Source organism: Equus przewalskii, chromosome 26, assembly GCF_037783145.1.
Source record: "Equus przewalskii isolate Varuska chromosome 26, EquPr2, whole genome shotgun sequence".
NCBI lineage: Eukaryota > Metazoa > Chordata > Mammalia > Perissodactyla > Equidae > Equus > Equus przewalskii.
Window position 1 is genome coordinate 1,133,763 of NC_091856.1, and position 24,773 is coordinate 1,158,535.

Sequence of the window (24,773 nt, forward strand, 5' to 3'; positions counted from 1 at the left end):
CACAGGAGAGACCCTGGACAGAGGGTCTGAAGAGCGGGTCTCATTCCAGCACTGCCCCTTGGATCCGAGGCTTGGGGGCTGTGACTCCCCTGCCCTGGACCTGGACATCCTGAGCTGTGAAATGGGGTGTCTCCTCGCAGGATTGTTGTGATGACCTGGATTCAGGCAAGTTCAAGGGAAATAAGTTGCTGTGTAGGCTGGGACCCTGAGCTCTGGTGAAGGCCCGTTAGTCCAGGGGCTGGTCAGATGCGTGGTTTCTGCAGGTCTCCTCTTCCATCTCCTTCTCTTTCCTCTCCTTCACAATAAAGAATGACAACCTGACACAGTTTGGGGACTAAAAAACAGCCTTAAACAAAGCAGCAGCTGCTGCAAATTTTCCCATTATACTATGATTTATCTTTTGGAATTTTTGTCAAGAACGCGGGTCAAAGTAAAACACTGGAAAGATGTTACCACTGATTTTCTAACTGCTCAGAGAACAGCGCCCTCTTGCCGCTCCGTGTGTGTGGGAACTCCACACATCTGAACAAACTCATCACCACCCCTAACTTCCCCATCTCGTGCCTCAGTGGCTGGTAGCGCTGTCCACCCAAATAAGCGGACACAGCGTCAGCCACGGTCTTCTTCCCTCCCTCACCCACCTCTGCAATCATGGGGCCATCCCAAACACTGCTCAGCCCCGCCCTGTCTGTGTGACCGCCCGCTTGGTTCAGGCCTCATCCAGTGCCTGGATTGTGGCAACAGCTTCCTCACTTCCTGCCCTAAGGCCGGGGGTCCCTTCTCATCTGTGCTATACCCTGGAGCCAGGTGATCTTCCATTCCTTAAAAATCAATAACGTTCATTTTAAGTTCAAAGTCACGTTCATTTTAGAAATATTGGATGGTATTGGAATTAATTAATTAAGAAAACAATGCTTATCTATAACCCCATTACTCAGAGGAAAGAACCGTTGGTTAATTTTGGTCATAATTTTCCAGAATTTTCTACATATCCACTTATTCATATATCCATAAGAAAAGTACTTAAAAAAATAAAACTGGGATCCCACTGAATACAAAGTTATGCATTCTGTTTTTTTCTATTAATTCCAGTGTGAACATTTCCCATCATCAAATATTCTTTTTTTTGGGTGGGGAGGAAGATTGGCCCTGAGCTAACATCTGTCGCTGAGCTTTCTCTTTTTGCTTGAGGAAGAGTGTCGCTGAGCTAACATCTGTGCCAATCTTCCTGTGCCAATCTGCCACAGGGTGGCTTGATGAGTGGTGTGTAGTCCATGCCTGGGATCCGAACCTGCAAAGCCGGGCCACTAAAGAGGAGCACGTGAACTTACACTCTAGGCCACCAGGCCAGACCCTCAAATATTCTTCAAAAAATAAGATTTCTAGTGGCTGCATCACATTCCATCAGTGGACTCCACCAGGATTTATTTAAACATTCCTGTGTGGTGGAACATTAAGATTCTTACAATTTTTTGTTCCTGTAATCAATGCTGTGTTAATATCCTTATATATAAATCTTTGCACCTCTAATTATTTTCTTAGACTAATTCCGACAAGTAGAGGTGTTGGGTCAAAGGCTCTGGGCGTTTTAAGTCTCTTTGTTCATGCTTCCAACTTGCTTTGCAGGAAGTTCATGTTAATTTACTCCATCCCCGCCAGCAGGATGGCTCACTACCTACCTCATGGCATCTTGGCTAATGAAAGACATTTAAAAAAATTCTTTGCCAATTTCATGGGTGAAGAATGGTATCTAATTGGTAACCTTTCTAACAGTAAATGTGACTGTAAGCCACCAGTGCCCATGGGATAAGGTCCAGACCCCTGTGCTGGCCTCGAAGGTGCACAGCTGGCAGCCTGCACTCGGGCTTGGTCAGCGGTCAGAGAGCTCAGGTCTCCTCTCAGGCTGTGAGCTGCTGGCCTGTGCTTCAGTTCTCTGTGCCTCTGTTCTGGCCAACAGAGGAAGGCGGAACAGGGCCTGGGAGGGGACTGAGGCCTCTTGCAAAGGCTGTGCTGACCGACAGCCGGGGGCCGGGGAGCTGGACTGCTGCTTGGAGGCCCAGCCCAGCTCTCCCATCACACAAGTGGTGCCACTGAGGCCGAAGGGGGCAGGGAATACTGATACTCTGTGAATCTGGGTACTTTTTCACTGTGTGTTGACTGAGCTCTCAGAAAGGAAAGCTGGGAAGAGCCTGACCACTAGGAAGGGACAGCTATGGCAGGATCCCAGGGGGTGGGGTAGGTGGGTAGAGCAAGTCTCCCCTGAGTCAGGCGAGGCCTGGAAGCTGGGCAAGGAAGTGCCAGAAGCTGCTGCTGCCACTAAAGGAGACAGGGGAATCCAGGCCCAGGGCTGCTCGGGGTGACTGGGGTCCTGGTGGCTGGACGGGTCTGGAAATCTTGGTTTCAGGGCCTCATCATCTACTGTCACCTCCCAGGGGCACTAGGCCATGCCTGTCATCTCTGAACTCCATCTCAGCTCTGCTTAGATTTGGGAAGGACCCCAGGCTCTGCCATTATCACCCCTACATTAATGCGCTCATTTCTTTATTGCAGAAACCTGTGTGGGGCCTGGGGTTGGGCAGGACTGGGCCTTGGGACAGAGCGGAATCCAACACTCCCTGCTCTTACAGTCGTGTCGAAGATAAAGCAGGAGGTGCACAATGAGAGGAGCAAAGTGGGGAGGCTTCCTGGTGGAGGTGGCATTCGCGCTGGGCCTTGAGAGTCAGGCAGTCCTTTCACATGTGGAGCTGTGTGCCGGGTGGGGGCTACCTTGTGGGAAGAACAAGAAGGGCCCAGAGCTGGGCAGTGCTGGGCAATGTTGAGCCTCATACTTGGCCGGTGTGTGTGGCTGTGAGGAGGGAGTCTGTGGGGCAGAAGCCTGGGGGTTAGTCAGGGCCAGCAGGGCCAGCTTGTGAGGGCCTCGAATATCCCACCAAACAGCTTACACTTTTTCCTGAGAGCAGTGGGGAGCCATTGAGGGTTTCAGTCGAGAGTGATGCGATCACACACCCCTGGGAGGAGAGACTGGAAGGAGGAACAAGCCTGCCCGGAGGCTGGTGTGAAGCCGCGGGGAGGGATGGCGGGAGTGGCCTGGGGACGGGCAGCGGGGTGACTGTGAGGAGCTGGTCTGTGGCAGGATCAGTGGGACTTGGTGCTGCCTTTCTGGGATGAAGATTCCAGACCCGCAGCCCTGTGCCCTGCCCCATCCTCACCGTAGGCACGTGACAGCCTCGCCTACTAAGCTGCAGAGCCCGACCTCCCTCACCTGGAGGTCCGTCTCCCGCCCCACACCTTCCTGGCAGTCTCCTTCACCTCCTTGTTCCTCAGGCTGTAGACGACAGGGTTCGGCGTGGCGTGGCCACGGCGTGGAGGACTGTGAAGGCCTCGTCAGAGACGCTGACTGCCCTGCTCTTGGGCTTCAGGTGCATGCAGGTCACGGTGCCATAGAAAAGCAGCACCACAGACAGCTGTGCCGAACAGGTGGAGAAGGCTTTGCGGTGCCCAGCGGCTGAGGGTACCCTCAGGGTGGTGGCCAGGATAAGTGTGTAGGACAGGCAGATGAACGCCAGGGGCACAGGCAGCAGCAGAATGGCACCCACCAGCAGGAAGCCCTCGTTGACCGACGTGTCACCGCATGCCAGCCTCAGCACTGCCAGGATCTCGCAGGTGAAGTGACTGACCACGTGGTGGCCACAGAAGGGCAGCCTCATGGCCATGACTGTCTCAGTCACTGACTTGAACAGACAGAGGACCCAGGCGGCTCCTGCCAGCAGCAAGCAGAGCTGGTGGCTCATGATCACAGGGTACCTGAGTGGCCAGCAAATGGCCAGGTAGCGATCGTAGGCCATGATGGCGAGCAGCAGACACTCTGTGGAGCCTGTGGACAGACTCAGACACATCTGGATTGTGCAGCCAAGAAAAGAGATGGTCTTTCGGGCTGATAGGAGATGGACCAGCATCAGAGGCACAAAGGTGGAGGTATACCAGATGTCCAGGATGGAGAGGTTGCCCAGGAAAAAGTACATGGGCGTGTGCAGGTGGGAGTCCAACACACTCACCACCAAGATGGCTGTGTTCCCCAACAGGCTCACCAGGTACACGGCTGAACAAAGAGGGAAGAGCAGGCGCTCCAGGGCTAGGTAGCCAGAAAATCCTTTCAGAAAGAACTCAGAAACCTCTGTCCTATTGACTGGCTCCATACTGCAGGGCTGTGGAGGGACATACAGCTGGGATGGAGGGAAAGACGGTGCAGGGTGGTGAGGAGCCACAGAGCGAGCTTCTTTTGAGATGAGGCATATTGCTAGGGTCTTTTCCAGCTCTGGCATGCGCTCTCTTTGTGACTTTGGGCAATCCCTGCACCTCTGGGCTGTAATTTACCCATGTGAAAAATGAGGATTAATTTGGATAAGTATTTCCCTAAGAGAGTGTTAATGGAAATGTTAGTAAGCCATCTGAAAAATCAATTTGAGACAACATTAGATTAATCAAAAATAGATAAAGCTCTTTACTGCAGGACTTTTCAGAGCCTTTAATATACCAATGTGATTTGTGACTTTCCAAAAGCAGTCTAGAACATGTAATTCTCGAACTTATTTGACCATGGATCCTCCTTTTACAGAGCACGCATTAAACTACTGCAGATAAGTGTTCTACCAACATAGTTTGGGAAACAATGGGCTGGGTCAGAGGTCTTCAGATTTTACTATGCACCAGAATCACTGGGAAACTTTGTTAAAACACAGATTGCTGGGCTCTAGCCCCAGAATTTCTGACTCAGCAGGTCCAGGTGATGCTGTTGCTGCTGGCCAAGGCACCACACTTTGAGTACCGCTGGGCTAGATAGTCTCTGGGGGTCCTCCTGGCTTTGAGGGAGCCTCTGAGCTGCTTTACACTGTTCCCACTGTTGGGAAGGCCCTTCTTCTTTATGCATGCATTGTGCCTCACAGTAGGGGGCTGCTGGCCTCTGAACCTCTCAGTGGGCTTGTCCACCTGTCCCCCATTGGGCCTGCTCCATCAGCTAGTGTGTGTGGATTGACCTTCAGAATCTGCCTTCATGGTGGGCTTTTTGAGCTAAAATTTGATGTGCATCTTGGCCCAGCCCCAAACCTCCTATTTTCCCTGGGCCTGAGCCAGAGCTGCCCTGACTTCATGGACTCCCAGGGCATCAGCATGGAAAGCACTCTCAGGGCTCAACTCCTCTGATCTCTCCTTGTGCAGGTGAGGAAACTGAGGTCACACTGCGGGTCCCTGGCTGGGTGATCTCGAGTCCAGTCCTCCCAACTGTGTGACACCTGCACTGCGCTCAGAGCAGATGCTCCCCAAATGTCTGTCGGTTGTTCTCTTATCGCTCTAGAGGGATGTCTTTCTCTCATGTCCTCCCCACAATGCTCTCCCCAGAGAGGGAGCACGACTCAACCTTTCCTTCCTGTTTCGGGCACCTGGCACCATGTCAGTAAACCCGTGGATGCACCGCCCAAGCCTGGGTCTGGGCTGAGCACCAGCTGCTGTCAACGCCTCCCTTGAGTGAGACAGTTTCCTTCTTGCAGTGCTCCCGTGTTTATTCGTTCCAGAATCAAGAAGTGTTTGAGTTCCTACCACACGCCAGGCGTCCTGCTAGGCATTAGGGGAACAAATTAGGGCACGTGTGCTCCCAGGCCGCTGAGTCCAAACCATCCCCAGGTGAGAATCCTCTCCAATTTCCATGCCTAGCGTCATCCTGCAAACCTCTAGTGACAGGAAGCTCATTACTCTCATAGACATACTTTTTTCCCTTTCTTTTTGCTGTCTTGAAGGGTCACAAAGTCCTCTGACACGGAGTCTCTCTGGGTCTCACTGGGCCTCCACCACCCAGGCTCCAGGCTAGGTGGGCCCTGTGGACACTCTCCTCTTACAGAGGATAAATGCAGGGTCCAGAGCTCCAGGCCCTCCCTCAGGGAATGAAGGGCCACCTCCCCAGCAAGGAGAGCTCTGACCTGGCCCTGGGACCTCAGACGGAAGGTCTTGCCTCAGCTTGACTGTGTCTGGAGACATTGTGGGGTCAGGGGAGTGTGAGCTGTGAGCTCCCTCAGATTCAACTGGGATACCTGAGACTGGGTTCCTGGAGAGGCACCTCCATTGAACAGACGGTCAATAGCAGCAGGCCCCTCGCCAGCGCTGGGGGGAGGCATAGAGGCAGCCTCGTGCTTTCCTGCAGCCCTGTGGCTGGGTCAGGCCACAGCCTCCTCTTTGCATGGTACCACGTGCTATAGTTTACCCCTAAAGTCACTAGCAAACATCTGCAGCCATTGGCTACCTGTGGGAATATACATACACTCACATGGGGTCATCACATATTCACCCACCTACATGTGCACACAAACACCTGTTTGACACCGGGTACACACATGTGCCAGTGAATGTACACGCCACACACAGGCCCATGTGTGCACATGTACAGTCACTCACGTGAGTGTATGTGCGTGTGTAGCAGGCTCTCTCACTCTTCTCACTTTCACGTGCATACCCCCACCCAGAGCCGGCAGTGCAGACGCTTGGACCTGTGCCCAGAGCCTCAGAGGCCAGGTGGGACCACTCTTCTGGGGGGGCCTGCATGGAGACCACGGCCAGGCAGCGGCTGGCTGCGGGAGTGTGACCAGGGAAGGAGCAGCCCTGAGGGCAGGGAGCAAACTGCCCAGGACTAACCAGGAGGACAGAGGAACCTCGGAGCAGGGACAAGGTCACCAGACCAGCTTGGTGTCTTGTCTGCTTCCCAGCCTGAGTGCTAAGGATCTGAGTCTCCCTGCTCTGCCTTCTCTCCTTCCACTGTGGGATGGGGCCTGTGGGGGAGGGAGGGAGAAGCGATGTGGCCGGTGGCTGTGGAACTCTGCTTCCAAAGGCAGGGCCAGGGAGCATTGTCTGCAGAGCCATGGTGTCCACTCTGCCTTCACTCGTCTCCTGGCTAAATGCTGCCTAAAAATGAGTTCAAATGCCTTCTCCCCTTCTCCGCCAGGGAGCCCTCCTTTATCCCCTCCAGGGTCACCTCGAGGCCTCTCTCCTTTGTGCCCCGTGGCCCTGGGTTAGCACCTCTAGGATGGTGCTCACCTCTCTCCCTCACTTCCGGTCTGTTGCCTACCCCTGCCAGCCCATGGGGATGCCACCTCCCTTCCCCCCCTCACCCAGCTTCTGAGGGCCAAGTTGAAACCCCCTACCTGGCCACAGCCAACTTCTTCCTATCTTGCTACAACTTCTGGGGGCTAAGACAAGTTGAGAGTGAGCAGCCGGCTGCCAAATATGAGCTGTTCCTAACCTACATGACACCCTGGCAGCGCTGGGAGGGGTCTTACAGATCAGCTAGGCCACTCCCTCGTTACATATGGGGAAATTGAGGCCTAAAGAGGGGAAGGGGCTGACCCCACATCACACAGTGAGTTAGAGGGAGCAGCCAAAGCTCCAGTAATTCCCTGGGGTGCCTGACTCCCAGCCCAGGCTCTTTCCTCGGCCCCCACATGCCCATTTTTAAGTTTACCTTCAGGATTTTCCAGATCCACGTCCCTGGCTCCTTGGAAGATGGTTCAGAAGATTTGAGACCAGAGGCCTTCTCCGGCTGGAGCTGCGGGAAGGCAGGTCAGAGAAGCAGGCCCGAGCCTCCTCTCTGCAGCGAGTCCTAGGACTTGGGGCTTCCCTCCCACCCAGCTTTGCAAACTGCAAACAAGCCTAGACTGTGTAGGATTCAGCCGTTTGCAACTTGATAGGATTAAATGGAGCTTTTAGAATTTGGTGGAATTAGACAAAGTGCTTAGAATTCAGTGGGGTTCTCTGAAGTGTATCAGGTTTGGTAGAATTAGGAGATTCTGGTGGGCTCAAGGCTGAACAGGGTGCCAATAACTTACTGTGGGCAGCCACGCAGGCAGCTCTCAGCTCCATCCTGGCCGACAGCCTCCCAGGAGCAGGCAGGCCAGATGGAGGAGACACTTTCAAAGCTCCCTGTGCGCCAAGGGACTGCAGAATCCCTGAGGCAATTCCGAGGGAGAAGGCGAAATGTGCCTAGCTTAGAAACTTCGGGGTGCTTCAGGGATGACATCCCAAAGATCCAATTACAGAGTCTACCTAGAAGTCTTAATTGGTGTGGAAAAGTTGGAGGAAGAGGCTCAGGGCTGGGGATCCACCCTCAGAGGCCACTCCCCAGACAGTGCTGGCCCGGGAATATTTTTGGAATGAATAAACGAATGGATGGATGAACAATCACGTGAACTTATCAGCAATTCTCAGTGAATAAATTAAAAATCAATGAGTGAGTGAACAAATGACAGGGGGAGCTGCTTTCCAGGCGGAGAGTTAGAGGTCTTGTCTTCACTCTCACGGGGATCTTAAGAAAATGCAAAATCTGGAAAGAGTGTAATAGGGAAGTGAACTGGATGAAAGGAGACAACTAGAATTACAGATGACTGGAGCAAGGGAGTCCTTAAAGGCCGTCTGGACCAATAGTCACTGCACGGACAGGAACACTGCCCTGGAGGGGTGAAGGAGGAGCTAGGGCAGCTCGCTCAGGTGGAAGCATGCCCTGGGTCCGCCCTTGAATCACAGCCACCGCATCAACGTGAAGCGGGTCCATCCAGGTCAGGTAGTGACTGGGCGCCTCTCATCTCCCCTGGCTCCTCTGCCCAGTGCTCAAAACAGTCGTCTCAATGGTTCCTCTTTGGTTCCTTCTCGTGTTCAGAGTCCATGCCTCTGTGGGCTTCAGGGCCTCTTTATCAAATGGGATCTTTTCATTTTGGAACCGGTTTCATTATTGTTGAATTTTTATTTAACCATTTGAAAATGAATTTTATGAGCTTTTTATTTATTTACAGAAGTAATACATATAGAACATTCTTGTAAAAAGTATAAAGAATACAGAAGTATACAGTGTAACAGCGACTCTCCCTTTTCATGCCCCGCCCCCACTCCGCCAGGTGACCAGTGTTGTTAGTTCTGTGTGTGTCCATCTAGACACTTTTTGGTCATTGATACAGGGATACCTCGTTTGATCACACTTCACTTAATTGTGCTTCTCAGATATGGCTGTTTTTACCATGACCCTCCACCAGCAAGAAGGTTGTGACTCAGTGAAGGCTCAGATGCTGGTTAGCATTTTTTAGCAATAAAGTATTTTTTAATTAAGGTATGTACTTTTTAAAAGACGTAATGCTATTGCACACAATAAACTACAATATAGTATAAACACAACTTTTATATGCACCGGGAAACCAAAAATTTTGTATGACTCACTTTATTGTGGTATTTGCTTTATTGCTGTTCTGGAACTGAACTCACAATATCTCTGAGGAACGCCTGTATATGTAAATGCACAGATAGAAATAGACTTTGTGATCATATCTAAATAGGGCCTTTCAGCATGCTTTTTTAAAGATTTTAATTTTTTTCCTTTTTCTCCCCAAAGCCTCCCGGTACATAGTTGTGTATTCTTCGTTGTGGGTCCTTCTAGTTGTGGCATGTGGGACGCTGCCTCAGCGTGGTTTGATGAGCAGTGAGATGTCTGCGCCCAGGATTCGAACCAACGAAACACTGGGCCGCCTGCAGCGGAGCACGCAAACTTAACCACTCGGCCACGGGGCCAGACCCTCAGCATGCTTTGTAAAAAAATTTTTTTATTAAGATTATGATAGTTTACAACCTTGTGAAACTTCAGGTGTACATTATTGTTAGTCATGTTGTAGGTGCACCCCTTCACCCTTTGTGCCCACCTGCCAACCCCCCTTTCCCCTGGTAACCAATAATCTGTTCTCTTTGTCTACATGTTTAACTTCCACTTATGAGTGGAGTCATACAGAGATTGTCTTTCTCTGTCTGGCTTATTTCACTTAACATAATACCCTCAAAGTCCATCCATGTTGTTGTGAATGGGATGATTTTATCCTTTTTTATGGCTGAGCAGTATTCCATTGTATATATATATACACCATATCTTCTTTATCCAATCATCAGTTGATGGGCACTTAGGTTGCTTCCACATCTTGGCTATTGTAAATAATGCTGCAATGAACATAGAGGTGCATGGGACTTTTGGAATTGCTGACTTGAAGCTCTTTGGATAGATACCCAGTAGTGGGATAGCTGGATCATATGGTATTTCTATTTTTAATTTTTTGAGAAATCTCCATACTGTTTTCCATAGTGGCTGCACCAGTTTGCATTCCCACCAGCAGTGGATAAGGGTTCCTTTTTCTCCACAACCTCTCCAACATTTGTCACTTTTTGTTTTGGTTATTTTGCCATTCTAACGGTGTAAGGTGATATCTTAGTATAGTTTTAATTTGCATTTCCCTGATGATCAGTGATGATGAGCATCTTTTCATGTGTCTATTGGCCATCCATATATCTTCTTTGGAGAAATGTCTGTTCATGTCCCCTTCCCATTTTTTGATTGGGGTGTTTGATTTTTTGTTGTTGAGTTGTGTGAGTTCTTTATATAGTATAGAGATTAACCCTTGGTCAGATATATGACTTGCAAATATTTTTTCCCAACTGGTGGGTTGTTCTTTTTTTTCACTGCTGTTTTCCCTTGCCTTGAAGAAGCTCTTTAGTCTGATGAAGTCCCACTTGTTTATTCTTTCTCTTGTTTCCCTTGTCTGAGAAGACATGGTGTCCGAAAGGATCCTTTTGGTACTGATGTCAAAGAGTGTACTGCCTATATTTTCTTCTAGAAGCCTTATGGTTTCAGGTCTTATCTTTAGGTCTTTGATCCATTTTGAGTTTATTTTTGTGAATGGTGAAAAAGAATGGTCAATTTTCATTCTTTTCCATGTGGCTGTCTAGTTTTCCCAGCACCATTTGTTGAAGAGACTTTCTTTTCTCCATTATAGGCCCTCAGCTCCTTTGTCGAAGATTAGCTGTCCATAGACGTGTGGTTTTATCTCTGGGCTTTCAATTCTGTTCCATTGATCTGTGCACCTGTTTTTGTACCAGTGCCATGCTGTTTGGATTACTGTAGCTTTGTAGTATGTTTTGAAGTCAGGGATTGTGATGCCTCCAGCTTTGTTCTTTTTTCTCAGGATTGATTTAGCAATTCTGGGTCTTTGGTCACCCCATATGAATTTTAGGATTCTTTGTTCTATTTCTGTAAAGAATGTCATTGGGATTTTGATTGGGATAGTGTTGAATCTGTAGATTGCTTTAGGTAGTATGGACATTTTAATATGTTTATCCTTCCAATCCATGTGCATGGAATGTCTTTCCATCTCTTTATGTTGTCATCCATTTCTTTCAGGAAAGTCTTGTCGTTTTCGTTGTATAGGTCTTTCACTTCCTTGGTTAAATTTACCCCGAGGTATTTTATTCTTTTTGTTGCGATTGTGAATGGGATTGTGTTCTGAGTTCTTTTTCTGTTAGTTTGTTATTAGACCATAGAAATGCTACTGATTTATGTAAGTTGATTTTATACCCTGCAACTTTACTGTAGCTGTTGATTATTTCTAGTAGTTTTCCAATGGATTCTTTGGGGGTTTCTATATATAAGATCATGTCGTCTGCAGACAGCGAGAGTTTTACTTCTTCAGTGCCTATTTGGATTCCTTTTATTTCTTTTTCCTGCCTAATTGCTCTGGCCAAAACCTCCAGTAATATGTTGAATAAGAGTGGTGAGAGTGGGCACCCTTGTCTTTTTCCTGTTCTCAGAGGGATGGCTTTCAGTTTTTGCCCATTGAGCATGATGTTGGCTGTGGGTTTGTCATATATGGCCTTTATTATGTTGAGATACTTTCCTTCTATACCCATTTTATTGGGAGTTTTTAATTTTTATTGAGATGTTGGATCTTGATGAAAGCTTTCTCTGCATCTATTGAGATGATTATGTGGTTTTTGTTTCTCATTTTGTTGATGTGGTGTATCATGTTGATTGACTTGTCAATGTTGAGCCATCCCTGTGTTGCTGGTATAAATCCCACTTGATCATGGTGTATGATCTTTTTAACATATTGCTGTGTTTGGTTTGCCAGAATTTTGTTGAGGACTTTTGCATCTATGTTCATCAGTGATTTTGGCTTGTAGTTTTCCTTTGCCTGGTTTTGGGATCAGGGTGATGTTTGCTTCATAGAATGTGTTAGGAAGTGCTCCATCTTCCCCAATTTTCTGGAATAGTTTGAGAAGGATAGGTATTAAATCTTCTTTGAATGTTTGGTAGAATTCTCCAGAGAGGCCATCTGGTCCTGGACTTTTATTTTGGGGGATGTTTTTGACTACTGTTTCAGTTTCTTTACTTCTGATTGGTCTATTCAGATTCTCTATTTCTTCCTGCTTCAGTTTTGAGAGGTTGAAAGAGTCTAAGAATTTATCCATTTCTTCTAGGTTGTCCAATTTGTTGGCATATAGTTTTTCATAGTATTCTCTTATAATCTTTTGTATTTCCGTGGTATCTGTGGTGATTTCTCCTCTCTCAATTCTAATTTATTTATTTGAGTCTTCTCTCTTTTTTTCTTAGTGAGCCTGTCTAAGGGTTTGTCAATTTTGTTTATTTTCTCAAAGAACCAACTCTTTGTTTCATTGATCCTTTCTACTGTCTTTTTTGTTTCAATTTCATTTATTTCTGCTCTAATTTTTATTATTTCCCTCCTTCTACTGATTTTGGGCTTTGTTTGTTCTTCTTTTTCTAATTCTGTTAGGTGTTGTTTGAAATTGCTTATCTGAGATTTTTCTTGTTTATTGAGGTGAGCCTGTATTGAAATGAATTTCCCTCTTAGGACAGCTTTTGCTGCATCCCAAATGAGTTGGTATGGCCTGTTTTCATTTTCATTTGTCTCCAGATAACATTTGATTTCTTCTTTAATTTCTTCAATGATCCATTGGTTGTTCAGTAGCATGTTGTTTAATCTCCACATTTTTGCCCCTTTCCCAGCTTTATTCTTGTATTTGATTTCTAGTTTCATAGCATTATGGTTGGAAAAGATGCTTGATATTATTTCAACCCTCTTGAATTTGTTGAGGCTTGCTTTGTTTCCCAAGATATGGTCTATCCTTGAGAATGTTCCACGCACACTTGAGAAGAATGTGTAACCTGCTGTTTTTGGATGGAGTGTTCTATATATATCTATTAAGTCCATCTGGTCTAGTTTTTCATTTAATTCTGCAATTTCCTTGTTGACTTTCTGCCTGAATGATCTATCCATTGGTGTTAATGGTGTGTTGAGGTCCCCTACTATTATTGTATTGTTGTTGATATCTCCTTTTAGTTTTGTTAAAAGTTGCTGTAGATAATTTGGTGCTCCTGTGCTGGGTGCATATATATTTATAAGTATTATGTCTTCTTGGTGGAGTGTCCCTTTTGTCATTATAAACTGCCCCTCTTTGTTTCTGTTTTTTTTAATTTTTTTTATTAATGTTATGATAGATTACAACCCTGTGAGATTTCAGTTGTACATTTTTGTTAGTCATGTCGTGGGTACACCACTTCCCCCTCCGTACCCTCCCCCCACCCCCCCCTTTTCCCTGGTAACCACCGATCAGATCTCCTTCTCAATATGCTAATTTCCACCTATGAGTGGAGTCATATAGAGTTCGTCTTTCTCTGACTGACTTATTTCGCTTAACATAATGCCCTCGAGGTCCATCCACGTTGTTGTGAATGGGCTAATTTCGTCTTTTTTATGGCTGAGTAGTATTCCATTGTGTATATATACCACATCTTCTTTATCCAATCATCAGTTTCTGGGCATGTAGGCTGGTTCCACGTCTTGGCTATTGTAAATAATGCTGCGATGAACATAGGGGTGCAACGGACTCTTGAGATATCTGATATCAGGTTCTTAGGATAGATACCCAGTAATGGGATGGCTGGGTCATAGGGTATTTCTATTTTTAACTTTTTGAGAAATCTCCATACTGTTTTCCATAGTGGCTGTACCAGTTTGCATTCCCACCAACAGTGTATGAGGGTTCCTCTTTCTCCACAACCTCTCCAACATTTGTCGTTCTTGGTTTTGGATGTTTTTGCCAATCTAACGGGGGTAAGGTGATATCTTAGTGTAGTTTTGATTTGCATTTCCCTGATGATTAGCGATGATGAACATCTTTTCATGTGTCTATTGGCCATATTCATATCTTCTTTTGAGAAATGTCTGTTCATGTCCTCTGCCCATTTTTTGATCGGGTTGTTTGTTTTTTTGTTGTTAAGCAGTGTGAGTTCTTTGTATATTATGGAGATTAACCCTTTGTCGGATAAGTGGCTTGTAAATATTTTTTCCCAATTAGTGAGCTGTTTTTTTGTTTCAATCCTGTTTTCCCTTGCCTTGAAGAAGCTCTTTAGTCTGATGAAGTCCCATTTGTTTATTCTTTCTATTGTTTCCCTCAACTGAGGAGTTACAGTGTCCGAAAAGATTCTTTTGAAACTGATGTCAAAGAGTGTACTGCCTATATTCTCTTCCAAAAGACTTATTGTCTCAGGCCTAATCTTTAGGTCTTTGATCCATTTTGAGTTTATTTTGGTGTGTGGTGAAAAAGAATGGTCAATTTTCAATCTTTTGCATGTGGCTGTCCAGTTTTCCCAGCACCATTTGTTGAAGAGACTTTCTTTTCTCCATTGTAGGCCCTCTGCTCCTTTGTCAAAGATTAGCTGTCCATAGATGTGTGGTTTTATCTCTGGGCTTTCAATTCTGTTCCATTGATCTGTGGACCTGTTTTTGTACCAGTACCATGCTGTTTTGATCACTGTAGCTTTGTAGTATGTTTTGAAATCGGGGATTGTGATTCCGCCGGCTTTGTTTTTCTTGCTCAGGATTGCTTTAGCAATTCGCGGTCTTTTGTTCCCCCATATGAATTTTAGGATTGTTTGTTCAAATTCTGTGAAGAATGTTCTTGGGATTCTGATTGGGATAGCATTGAATCTGTATATTGCTTTAGGTAGTATGGACATTTTAACTATGTTTATTCTTCCAATCCATGTGCAAGGAATGTTTTTCCATCTCTTTATGTCATCGCCTATTTCTTTCAAGAAAGTCTTGTAGTTTTCATTGTATAGATCCTTCACTTCCTTGGTTAAGTTTATCCCAAGGTATTTTATTCTTTTCGTTGCGATTGTGAATGGGATAGAGTTCTTGAGTTCTTTTTCTGTTAGTTTATTGTTAGTGTATAGAAATGCTACTGATTTATGCACGTTAATTTTATACCCTGCTACTTTGCTGTAGTTGTTGATTATTTCTAATAGTTTTTCTGTGGATTCTTTGGGGTTTTCTATGTATAAGATCATGTCGTCTGCAAACAACGAGAGTTTTACTTCTTCGTTACCTATTTGGATTCCTTTTATTTCTTTTTCCTGCCGAATTGCTCTGGCCAGCACCTCCAGTACTATGTTGAATAGGAGTGGTGAAAGTGGGCACCCTTGTCTTGTTCCTGTCCTCAGAGGGATGGCTTTCAGCTTTTGTCCATTGAGTATGATGTTGGCTGTGGGTCTATCATATATGGCCTTTATTATGTTGAGGTACTTTCCTTCTATACCCATTTTACTGAGGGTTTTTATCATAAATGGGTGTTGGATCTTGTCGAATGCTTTCTCTGCATCTATTGAGATGATCATGTGGTTTTTGTTTTTCATTTTGTTGATGTAGTGTATCACGTTGATTGACTTGTGGATGTTGAACCATCCCTGTGTCCCTGGTATAAATCCCACTTGATCATGGTGTATAATCTTTTTGATGTATTGCTGTAATCGGTTTGCCAAAATTTTGTTGAGGATTTTTGCATCTATGTTCATCAGTGATATCGGCCTGTAGTTCTCCTTCTTTGTGTTGTCCTTGTCAGGTTTGGGGATCAGAGTGATGTTGGCTTCATAGAATGTGTTAGGGAGTTCTCCATCTTTCTCAATTTTCTGGAACAGTTTGAGGAGAATAGGTATTAAGTCTTCTTTGAATGTTTGGTAGAATTCTCCAGAGAAGCCGTCTGGTCCTGGACTCTTGTTTTTGGGGAGGTTTTTGATTACCGTTTCTATTTCCTTACTTGTGATTGGTCTATTCAGATTCTCCATTTCTTCCTGATTCAGTTTGGGGAGATTGTAGGAGTCTAGGAATTTGTCCATTTCTTCCAGGTTGTTCAATTTGTTGGCATATAGTTTTTCATAGTATTCTCTTATGATCTCTTGTATTTCATTGGTATCTGTTGTGATTTCTCCTCTGTCATTCCTGATTTTATTAATTTGTGATTTCTCTCTTCTTTTCTTGGTGAGTCTGGCTAGGGGTTTGTCAATTTTGTTAATTCTTTCGAAGAACGAACTCTTTGTTTCATTGATCCTTTCTATTGTCTTTTTTGTTTCAATATCGTTTATTTCTGCTCTTATTTTTATTATTTCCCTCCTTCTACTGACTCTGGGCTTTGTTTGTTCTTCTTTTTCTAGTTCTGTTAGGTGTCGTTTGAGGTTGCTTACGTGAGCTTTTTCTTGTTTAGTGAGGTGAGCCTGTATTGCGATGAATTTCCCTCTAAGGACTGCTTTTGCTGCATCCCAAATGATTTGGTATGTCGTGTTCTCATTTTCATTTGTCTCCAGATAATATTTGATTTCTTCTTTAATTTCTTCAATGATCCATTGTTTGTTCAGAAGCGTGTTGTTTAGTCTCCACATTTTTGCACCTTTCTCTGCTTTTTTCTTGTAATTGATTTCTAGTTTAATAGCGTTATGATCAGAAAAGATGCTTGATATTATTTCAACTCTCTTGTATTTATTGATGTTTGCTTTGGTTCCCAAAATATGGTCAATCCTTGAGAATGTTCCATGTGCACTTGAGAAGAATGTGTAACCTGCTGTTTTTGGATGAAGTGTTCTATATATATCTATTAAGTCCATCTGGTCTAATTTTTCATTTAATTCTATTATTTCCTTGTTGATTTTCTGTCTGGATGTTCTGTCCATTGGTGTTAATGGTGTGTTGAGGTCCCCTACTATTATTGTATTGTTGTTGATGTCTTCTTTTAGTTCTATTAAGAGTTGCTTTACAAATTTTGGTGCTCCTGTGTTGGGTGCGTATATATTTATAAGTGTTATGTCTTCTTGGTGGAGAGTCCCTTTTATCATTATATACTGTCCCTCTTTATCTTTCTTTATCTGTTTTGCTTTGAAATCTACCTTGTCTGATATTAGTATAGCAACACCTGCTTTCTTTTGTTCATTATTAGCTTGGAGTATTGTTCTCCATCCCTTCACTCTGAGTCTGTGTTTGTCTTTGGGGCTGAGGTGTGTTTCCTGGAGGCAGCATATTGTTGGATCTTGTTCTTTGATCCATCCTGCCACTCTGTGTCTTTTGATTGGGGAGTTCAATCCATTTACATTTAGAGTGATTATTGAGACGTGGGGGCCTACCACTACCATTTTGTGTCTTGTTTTCCGGTTTTCTTCAGTTTCCTTTGTTTCTCGTCCCATGGTTTAATCTGTTCTGATGTAGAACTGCTACTCTCTGTTGTTGTCCTTCTACTTATCTCCTCTGCTCTTGGTTTTGTAGCCCCTTTCCTTTTTTGGATTTTTCAGGAATGAGGGTTTTCCTGAGGATTTCCTGAAGAGGAGGTTTTGTGGCAATGAACTCCCTTAATTTTTGTTTATCTGGGAAAGTTTTTATTTCTCCATCGTATTTGAAGGATATTTTCGCTGGGTAGAGAATTCTCGGCTGTAGATTTTTGTCCTTCAGAGTTTTGAATATATCATTCCACTCTCTTCTAGCCTGTAAAGTTTCTGCTGAGAAATCTGCTGATAGCCTGATGGGGGTTCCTTTGTAGGTTAGTTTCTTTTGCCTGGCTGTCCTTAATATTTTCTCCTTGTCGTTGACTTTTGCTAGCTTCACTACTATATGCCGTGGAGTTGGTCTTCTTGCATTGATAAAGTTTGGAGATCTATTGGCTTCTGTCACCTGAAGATCCATCTCCCTCACCAGATTTGGGAAGTTCTCAGCCATTATTTCTTTGAATAGGTTTTCTGCCCCTTTCTCCTTCTCTTCTCCCTCTGGTATACCTATAATCCTTACGTTGCATCTCCTAATTGTGTCTGATAATTCTCGGAGAGTTTCTTCATTTCTTTTAAGTCTTGCTTCTCTCTCCTCCTCTGCCTGCAACAATTCTATATTGCCATCTTCCAAATTGCTAATTCTTTCCTCCATATTATCGGCCCTACTGTTCAGAGCATCTAGATTTTTCTTAATCTCCTCTATTGTGTTCTTCATTTCCAATATTTCTGTTTGGTTCTTCTTTATCGTATCAAACTCTTTTGTGACATAGCTCCTGAACTCGTTGAGTTGACGGTCAGAATTCTCTCTTAACTCATTGAGAATCTTAATGATGGCTGTTTTGAAGTCATCATCATTTAGGTTATATATCTCATTTTCTTTGGGATTGTTTTCTGTGTATTTGTTACTTTCTTTCTGGTCTGGAGATTTAATGTATTTTTTCATATTGCTTGATGTTGTTGATTTGTGCCTCCGCATGGAGATAGAGTTTAGTTGCTCCTTTCACTTGTTTCAGCTGCTGCGGTGGGGGGAGCAGCTGTTTATACTTCACCAACCAGGAACCCTGTCCGTAGTTGCTAACTGGGCCTGGGCCCCTCTTCGTAGCCACAGTGGCCCTTTGGATTCCCTCCTCTGCCGTGGGGGCCGTCACAGGGGGGCTTCAGGCTGCAGGTGCCTACTGTTGCAGCCCACCTAGATGTGCTCTCTCCTTGGGGTCTGCAACGGTGTTATGGGCTTTTCCAGCGGCCAGGGGTGGGATCACTTATATTTGTCGCTCCGTTGCTGTCGGCACCCACCGAATCTCACTTGTCCTCTATGGGTCGCAGGAGAGTTATTGGCATCTTCTACAGTCTGTGGTTAGTACACCTAGCTATGCTGCTTTTGCCCTGGGGTCTTCCAGCCTTGTGGCTGGCGGCTGGGTGCCTTCTACTGGTGCTGTGCAGAGGCTTTCCCTAAGGCTGCTGTGAGCCTGTAGGGTTTCCCCCTAGGCTACTAAGCTGGGTCTCTGGAACTCTCTCCAGCCCCAGTCCTCTCTGAGATCTCCGGCAATCCCTAGTCTCACGGGGCGGGCAACGGCAGCTGGGGGTCGCCCCGCCCTCTGGGCTTCTCTCCGGGCCTCTCCCGGGAGCCCTGAATGCTGGGCGTAGCCCCTCTGCTAATGGCAGACAGAGAGTTTTGTCTGCTGCCTGGCGGAACTCCGGCGCTTCCCCTCCGGGTCGCAGAACCGGCCTTTGAAAGTTCCCCCTGCCCCGGTCCTCTCCAAGATCTCTGGCAATCCCTAGCCCCACGGGGCGGGCAACGGCAGCTGGGGGTCGCCCCGCCCTCTGGGATTCTCTCCGGGCCTCTCCCAGAGCTGTGAATGCTCAGCGTAGCCCCTCTGCTAACGGCAGACAGAGAGTTTTGTCTGCTGCCCAGGCGGAGCTCCGGCGCTTCCCCTCCAGGTCGCAGAACCGGCCTTTGAAAGTTCCCCCAGCCCTGGTCCTCTCCGAGATCTCCGGCAATCCCTAGTCCCACGGGGCGGGCAACGGCAGCTGGGAGACCTCGGTACCCTCCATGACTCTCTCTGGGACCCTCCGGGCGCCCCGAGCACCAGGCTGGGTCTCCCTGCCAATGGCAGGGAGAGACTCTCCCCGCGGGCTCAGGTGTGCAACTCCAAAGTTTCCCTCTGTGTTTAGGAGTAATTGCGGGGGGTTTAGGTAGGGTTCTGGTCACCTGTTTCCACCGTCGCTCCTCTGTTGTGTTCTCGCTCCTGCCCTAGATGTGTGTGGATCCTCTGGGGGCGTCCGTTGGAAGAAAGCCGCTTGCGGGTACTAGGCTTCCCGTCGGGGTCGGAGAGTTTTCACCTATTTCCACATCCTCCCGGAGGAAAGTCCGTCTGCCTTCCGATGTATAGTCGCGTGGGTGTCTCAGACGTCCTGAGATGCTGTCTGGATATCCTTTGTCAAGCGATAAGTGTCCAAATAATTGTAGACTCGAAGGGCGAGAGACAAAGAGGACTACTCACGGCGCCATCTTGGATCTTCCCCTCTTTGTTTCTTTTTATCTGTTTTGCTTTGAAGTCTACTTTGTCTGATATAAGTATGGCAGCACTTGCTTTCTTATGTTCATTATTAGCTTGGAGTATTGTCTTCCATCCCTTCACTCTGAGTCTGTGTTTGTCTTTGGGGCCGAGGTGTGTTTCCTGGAGGCAGCCTATTGTTGGGTCTTGTTCTTTAATCCATCCTACCACTCTGTGTCTTTTGATTGGAGAGTTCAATCCATTTACATCTAGAGTGATTACTGAAATGGGGGCCTAATGCTGCCATTTTGTCACTTGTTTTCCAGTTCTCTTGCATTTCCTTAGTTTCTTGTCCCATGATTTTTGGACTACCATTTCAGGTAGGTAGTTTTCTATATTGGCTCTCTTCTTATTTGTAATTTGTGTCTTTATTTTTGTTATTTGTTTAGTGGTTACCATGTGGTTTGTATAAAACATCTCATAGATGAGATAGTCCATTTTCTGATAGCCTCTTATTTCCTTAGATTAAGCTGTTTCATCCCTTTCCTATTCCCCTTCTAGGTTGTTATAGTCAGATTTTTTTCCCTTCCTTCTTGTGTTGTGAGTTTGTGGTTAAAATGACAAGATTATATTTATTCTTGGTGTTTCCTTTCCTTTTATCTTTAATGCTATACTTAGAGTTCTATCTCTTTCCCCAGGTTTGGGAAGTTCTCAGCCATTATTTCTTTGAACGGCTTTCAGCCCCCTTCTCCTTCTCTTCTCCCTCTGGGATACCTATAATCCTTATGTTGCATTTCCTAATTGAATTGGATATTTCTCGGAGAGTTTCTTGATTTCTTTTTAGTCTTAGTTCTCTCTCCTCCTCTATCTGCAGCATTTCAATATTCCTATCCTCCAACTTGCTAATTCTGTCTTCTATATTATCAACCCTACTGTTCAGAGAGTCCAGATTTTTCTTAGTCTCCTCCATTGCGTTCTTCATCTCCAACATTTGTAATTGGTTCTTCTTTATAGTGTCAAGCTCATTTGTGACATAGCTCCTGAACTCATTGAGTTGTCTATCTGTATTCTCTTTTAACTCTTTGAGTTTTTTAATGATGGTTATTTTGAATTCATTGCCATTTAGGTTAGAGATTTCAGTGTCTTTGGGATTGTTTTCTGGGTGCTTGTCATTTTCCTTCTGTTCTTGAGATTTAATATATTTTTTCATACTGCTTGATAGCATGGATTTGTGCCTCCACAGAGATAGAATTTGGTTACTGCTTCCCCTTGCTTTTACTGGTGGTGGGGGCAGCAACTTTATAATATGCACCAACCAGGATCCCTGTCAGCTGTTCCTGACCGAGCCTGGGCCCCTCCTCGTGATTGCAGTGGCCCTGTGGGGTCTCTTGTCAGCTGTGCGGACAATCACAAGGGGGCCTCAGGTTGCTGGTGCCTACTGTCACAGACCACCTAGATGCGCTCTCTCCTTAGGGTCTGCAGTGGTGTTATGGGCTTTCACAGCAGCCAGGAGCAGGTTCACCTAGACTCACAGCTCTGTCACCGTCAGGGCCCGCAAGATCTCACTTGTCCACTATGGGCCGCAGCAGAGCTATGAGTATCTACTGCAGTCTGTGCTTAGCTCACCCAGCTGTGCCACTTCTGCCCCAGAGCCTTCCAGCCTTGTGAGTGCCGGGCGGGGCCTCTCCACTAACGCTGTGCAGAGGCTTTCCCTGCGGCTGCTGTGGGACTGTGGCTTTTCCCCTGGACCGAGGATCAGTCTTGCTGGGGCTCCAACTTGTCACCGCCCACTCACACTGTCCCTCTGGGTCTCCCTTGACACCTCGGGGTCGCAGCAGAGCTTTGTTTGTTCTATGCGGCCGGTGAGTTGCTCAGCTGGCAGAGCCCCTTTTTGCCTCAGGGCCTCCCAGCAGTCTGATTGCTGGGTGGGGCCTCTCAGCTAAGGCCGAATAGAGGCTTTCCCTGTGGCTACTGTGGGACTGTGGATTTTCCCACTGGGCTACGGAGCAATCATGGGGGGCTTAGGGCTGTAATTGCCTGTTTCCACAGCCGCACTGCGGATGTGCACCTACACCCACCCTTGGTGCCATGGCGATGCTATGGGCGTGTCAGCCAGTGGAAAGTTGCTTGCAGGTACTAGGCTGTCTGGGGGTTGGAGAGTTTTCACCTGTCTCCACCTCCTCCTGGGGGAAAGTCCGTCCACCTTCTGATGTATAGCAGCACGGGTCTCTCAGGCGTCCTGAAGTGCTGTGTGGATAGCCTTTGTTGATGGATGAATGTCCAATTAGTTGTAGTTCACAGGGGGAGAGACAAAGAAAACTACTCACTCAGCCATGTTGCTGACGTCACTCTTTCAGCATGCTTTTTTGTTGCAGTCTTATTGAAGATAAGTGATGTACAACTGCATATATTTAAATCATGTAATTTGATGAGTTTTAACATATGGTATACAGTCACGAAATCACCACCACAGTCACTGTTATGAACTTAGCCATCGCCCCTCAAGATTTCCTCAAGCCCCTTGCTAGTCCATTCCTCCCTCCCCCAACTAGGCAACCACTGATCTGCTTTCTGTAATTGTATATTACTTGCATTTTCTAGCGTTTTACATAAATGAGATTATACAGAATATACTCTAAATTCTGGCTTCCGTTACTCAGCATAATTATTTTGAGGGTTATCCATTTTGTGTTTATCAATAGTTAGTTCTTTTTTAAAATAACATCTTTTATTGAGATGTAATTCAAATACCATTCAATTCACCCATTTAAAGTGTGCAATTCAATATTTTTATTATATTCACAGAGTTGTGCAACCATCATGACAATCAACTTTAGAACATTTTCATCACTTCCATGAGAAACTCTTTACCCATTGTCAGTTACTCTCCATCTCCCCTTCAACCTCCCCTGGCCTTAGGTGACCACTCATCTCCTTTCTGTCTCTGTATGCCTATTCTGGTCATTTTATACAGATGGAGTCTTACGATTTGCATCCCTTTGTGACTGGCTTCTTTCACATAGCATACTGTGTTCAAGGTTCATCCATATTGTAGCATGTATCAGTATTTAATATCTTTTTTTCATTGCTGAATAATATTCCATGGTATGGATTTTTTAGTCCATTTGGGCTGCTATAGTAGAATACCACAGACTGTGTTGCTTATGAATCACAGAAATTTATTTCTTATGGTTTTGGAGGGTGAGAAGACTAAGAACAAGGCACTGGCAGATTCGGAGTCTGGTGAGAGTCCACTCCCTGCTTCTTAGGCCACCATCTTCTCCCTGTGTCCTCACATGGCAGAGTGGCAAAGGAGGTCTCTGGGGTCTATTTCATAAGGGCACTAACCCCATTCATGAGGGCTCACCCTCATGACCTAGTCACCTCCCAAAGGCCCTACCTCCTAACACTGTCACATTAGGAGTTAGGATTTCAACATATGAATTTTGGGGACACAAGCATTCAGTCTGTGGCAATGGATATACCACATTTTATTTATCCATTCATCAGTTGATGGACGTTTGGGTTGTTTCTGTTTTTTGGCTGTTATGATAATACTACTATGAACATTTGTGTACAAGTTTTTGTGTAGACATATGTTTTCATTTCTCAGGGTATGTACATAAGAGTAGAATTGCCGGCTCATATGGTAACTCTATACTTAACTTTTTGAGGAACCACCAAACTGTTTTCCAAAATGGCTGCACCATTTTCCATCCCCGTCAGCAGTCTGTGAGGGGTCCAATTTCTCCACATCCTCACTAACAGTCATTATTATCTGCCTTTTTGATTATAGCCATCCTAGTGGGTGTGAAGTGATCTCACTGTGGTTTGGATTTGCATTTTCCTAAAGACTAATGGTGTTGAGCATCTTTTCATGTGCATATTGGCCATTTTTATATCTTCTTTTGGAAAAATGTCTATTCAGATCCTTTCCCCACTTTTAAATCATATTATTTGTCTTTGTATTATTGTCCATTGTTTTTAAGAGCACTTTTAGGATTAACTTCTCCACATTCTTTCAAATAAAGTCAGTTCCTTTGAGGAAGAACTTTGGAATTTTCTCTTCTTATCTACTACCTCTTCCCCTGGACAGACTCTGAGCTACTGGTCTGGGTGCCGGGTGAGGGGTATCAGCCTCTAGTCTCAACTTGCCTCTCTCAGTGCCCTACAAGCTAGGGTGAGTGAGATCAGGGCCCAAATATTCTCTGGCTGCTACACCTGGGGTAAAGCCTTCGACTTCTGAGTAAGGACTGAGGAAAGAAAGGGAGCCCCCAGTCTCTCAGGGGCACTCACTGTAAATTTAGTCTCTGCAGCTCAGAGTTGGAGGGGATGAGAAATCCTGGTGGCCTGCCCTGCCCTGTGACACATGCTCTCTGTGCACTTGAAGGAAATGTGTATCCTGTTGTTATTGGGTGGAGTGTTCTATAAATGTCACTTATGTCAAGTTGATTGAGAGTCTTGCTGAAATCTCCTATGTTCTTATTCATTTTCTGCCTACTTTTAAACTAATAAGGGATGGCTGATGAAATCTTTTGCTACAATTATAGATGTGTCTACTTCTCCATTCTGCTCTGTCAGTTTTTGCTTCATGTGTTTTGAAGCTCTGTTATTAGATATATAAACTTTTAGTATTGTTATGTCTTCTTGCAGAATTGACTCATTTGTCATTTTCAAATGACCCTCTTTATCCCTGTTAATATTCTTTTCTCTAAAATCTACTTTGTATGCTATTAATATAGAGTTGGGCCTTTTAAAATTCTGACAATCTCTGCCTTTTAATTTGGATGTTTAGACCATTTACGTTTTAAATAATTATGGCTATAGTTGGA

The 24,773-nt window shown here is 45.5% G+C and overlaps 1 protein-coding gene across 1 annotated transcript; it reads right to left on the reverse strand.

Moving 5' to 3' along the window:
• Positions 1-3,320: 3,320 nt before the first annotated feature.
• Positions 3,321-4,196, reverse strand: OR13J1 (olfactory receptor family 13 subfamily J member 1). Its single transcript, XM_008508055.2, has one exon. It carries the CDS (start codon positions 4,194-4,196, stop codon positions 3,321-3,323), a length of 876 nt encoding a protein of 291 aa, XP_008506277.2.
• Positions 4,197-24,773: the final 20,577 nt, after the last annotated feature.

Coding starts and splice junctions, on each gene's coding strand:
- OR13J1 (XM_008508055.2), bottom strand. CDS start 4,196: ATGGAGCCAGTCAATAGGACAGAGGTTTCTGAGTTCTTTCTGAAAGGA.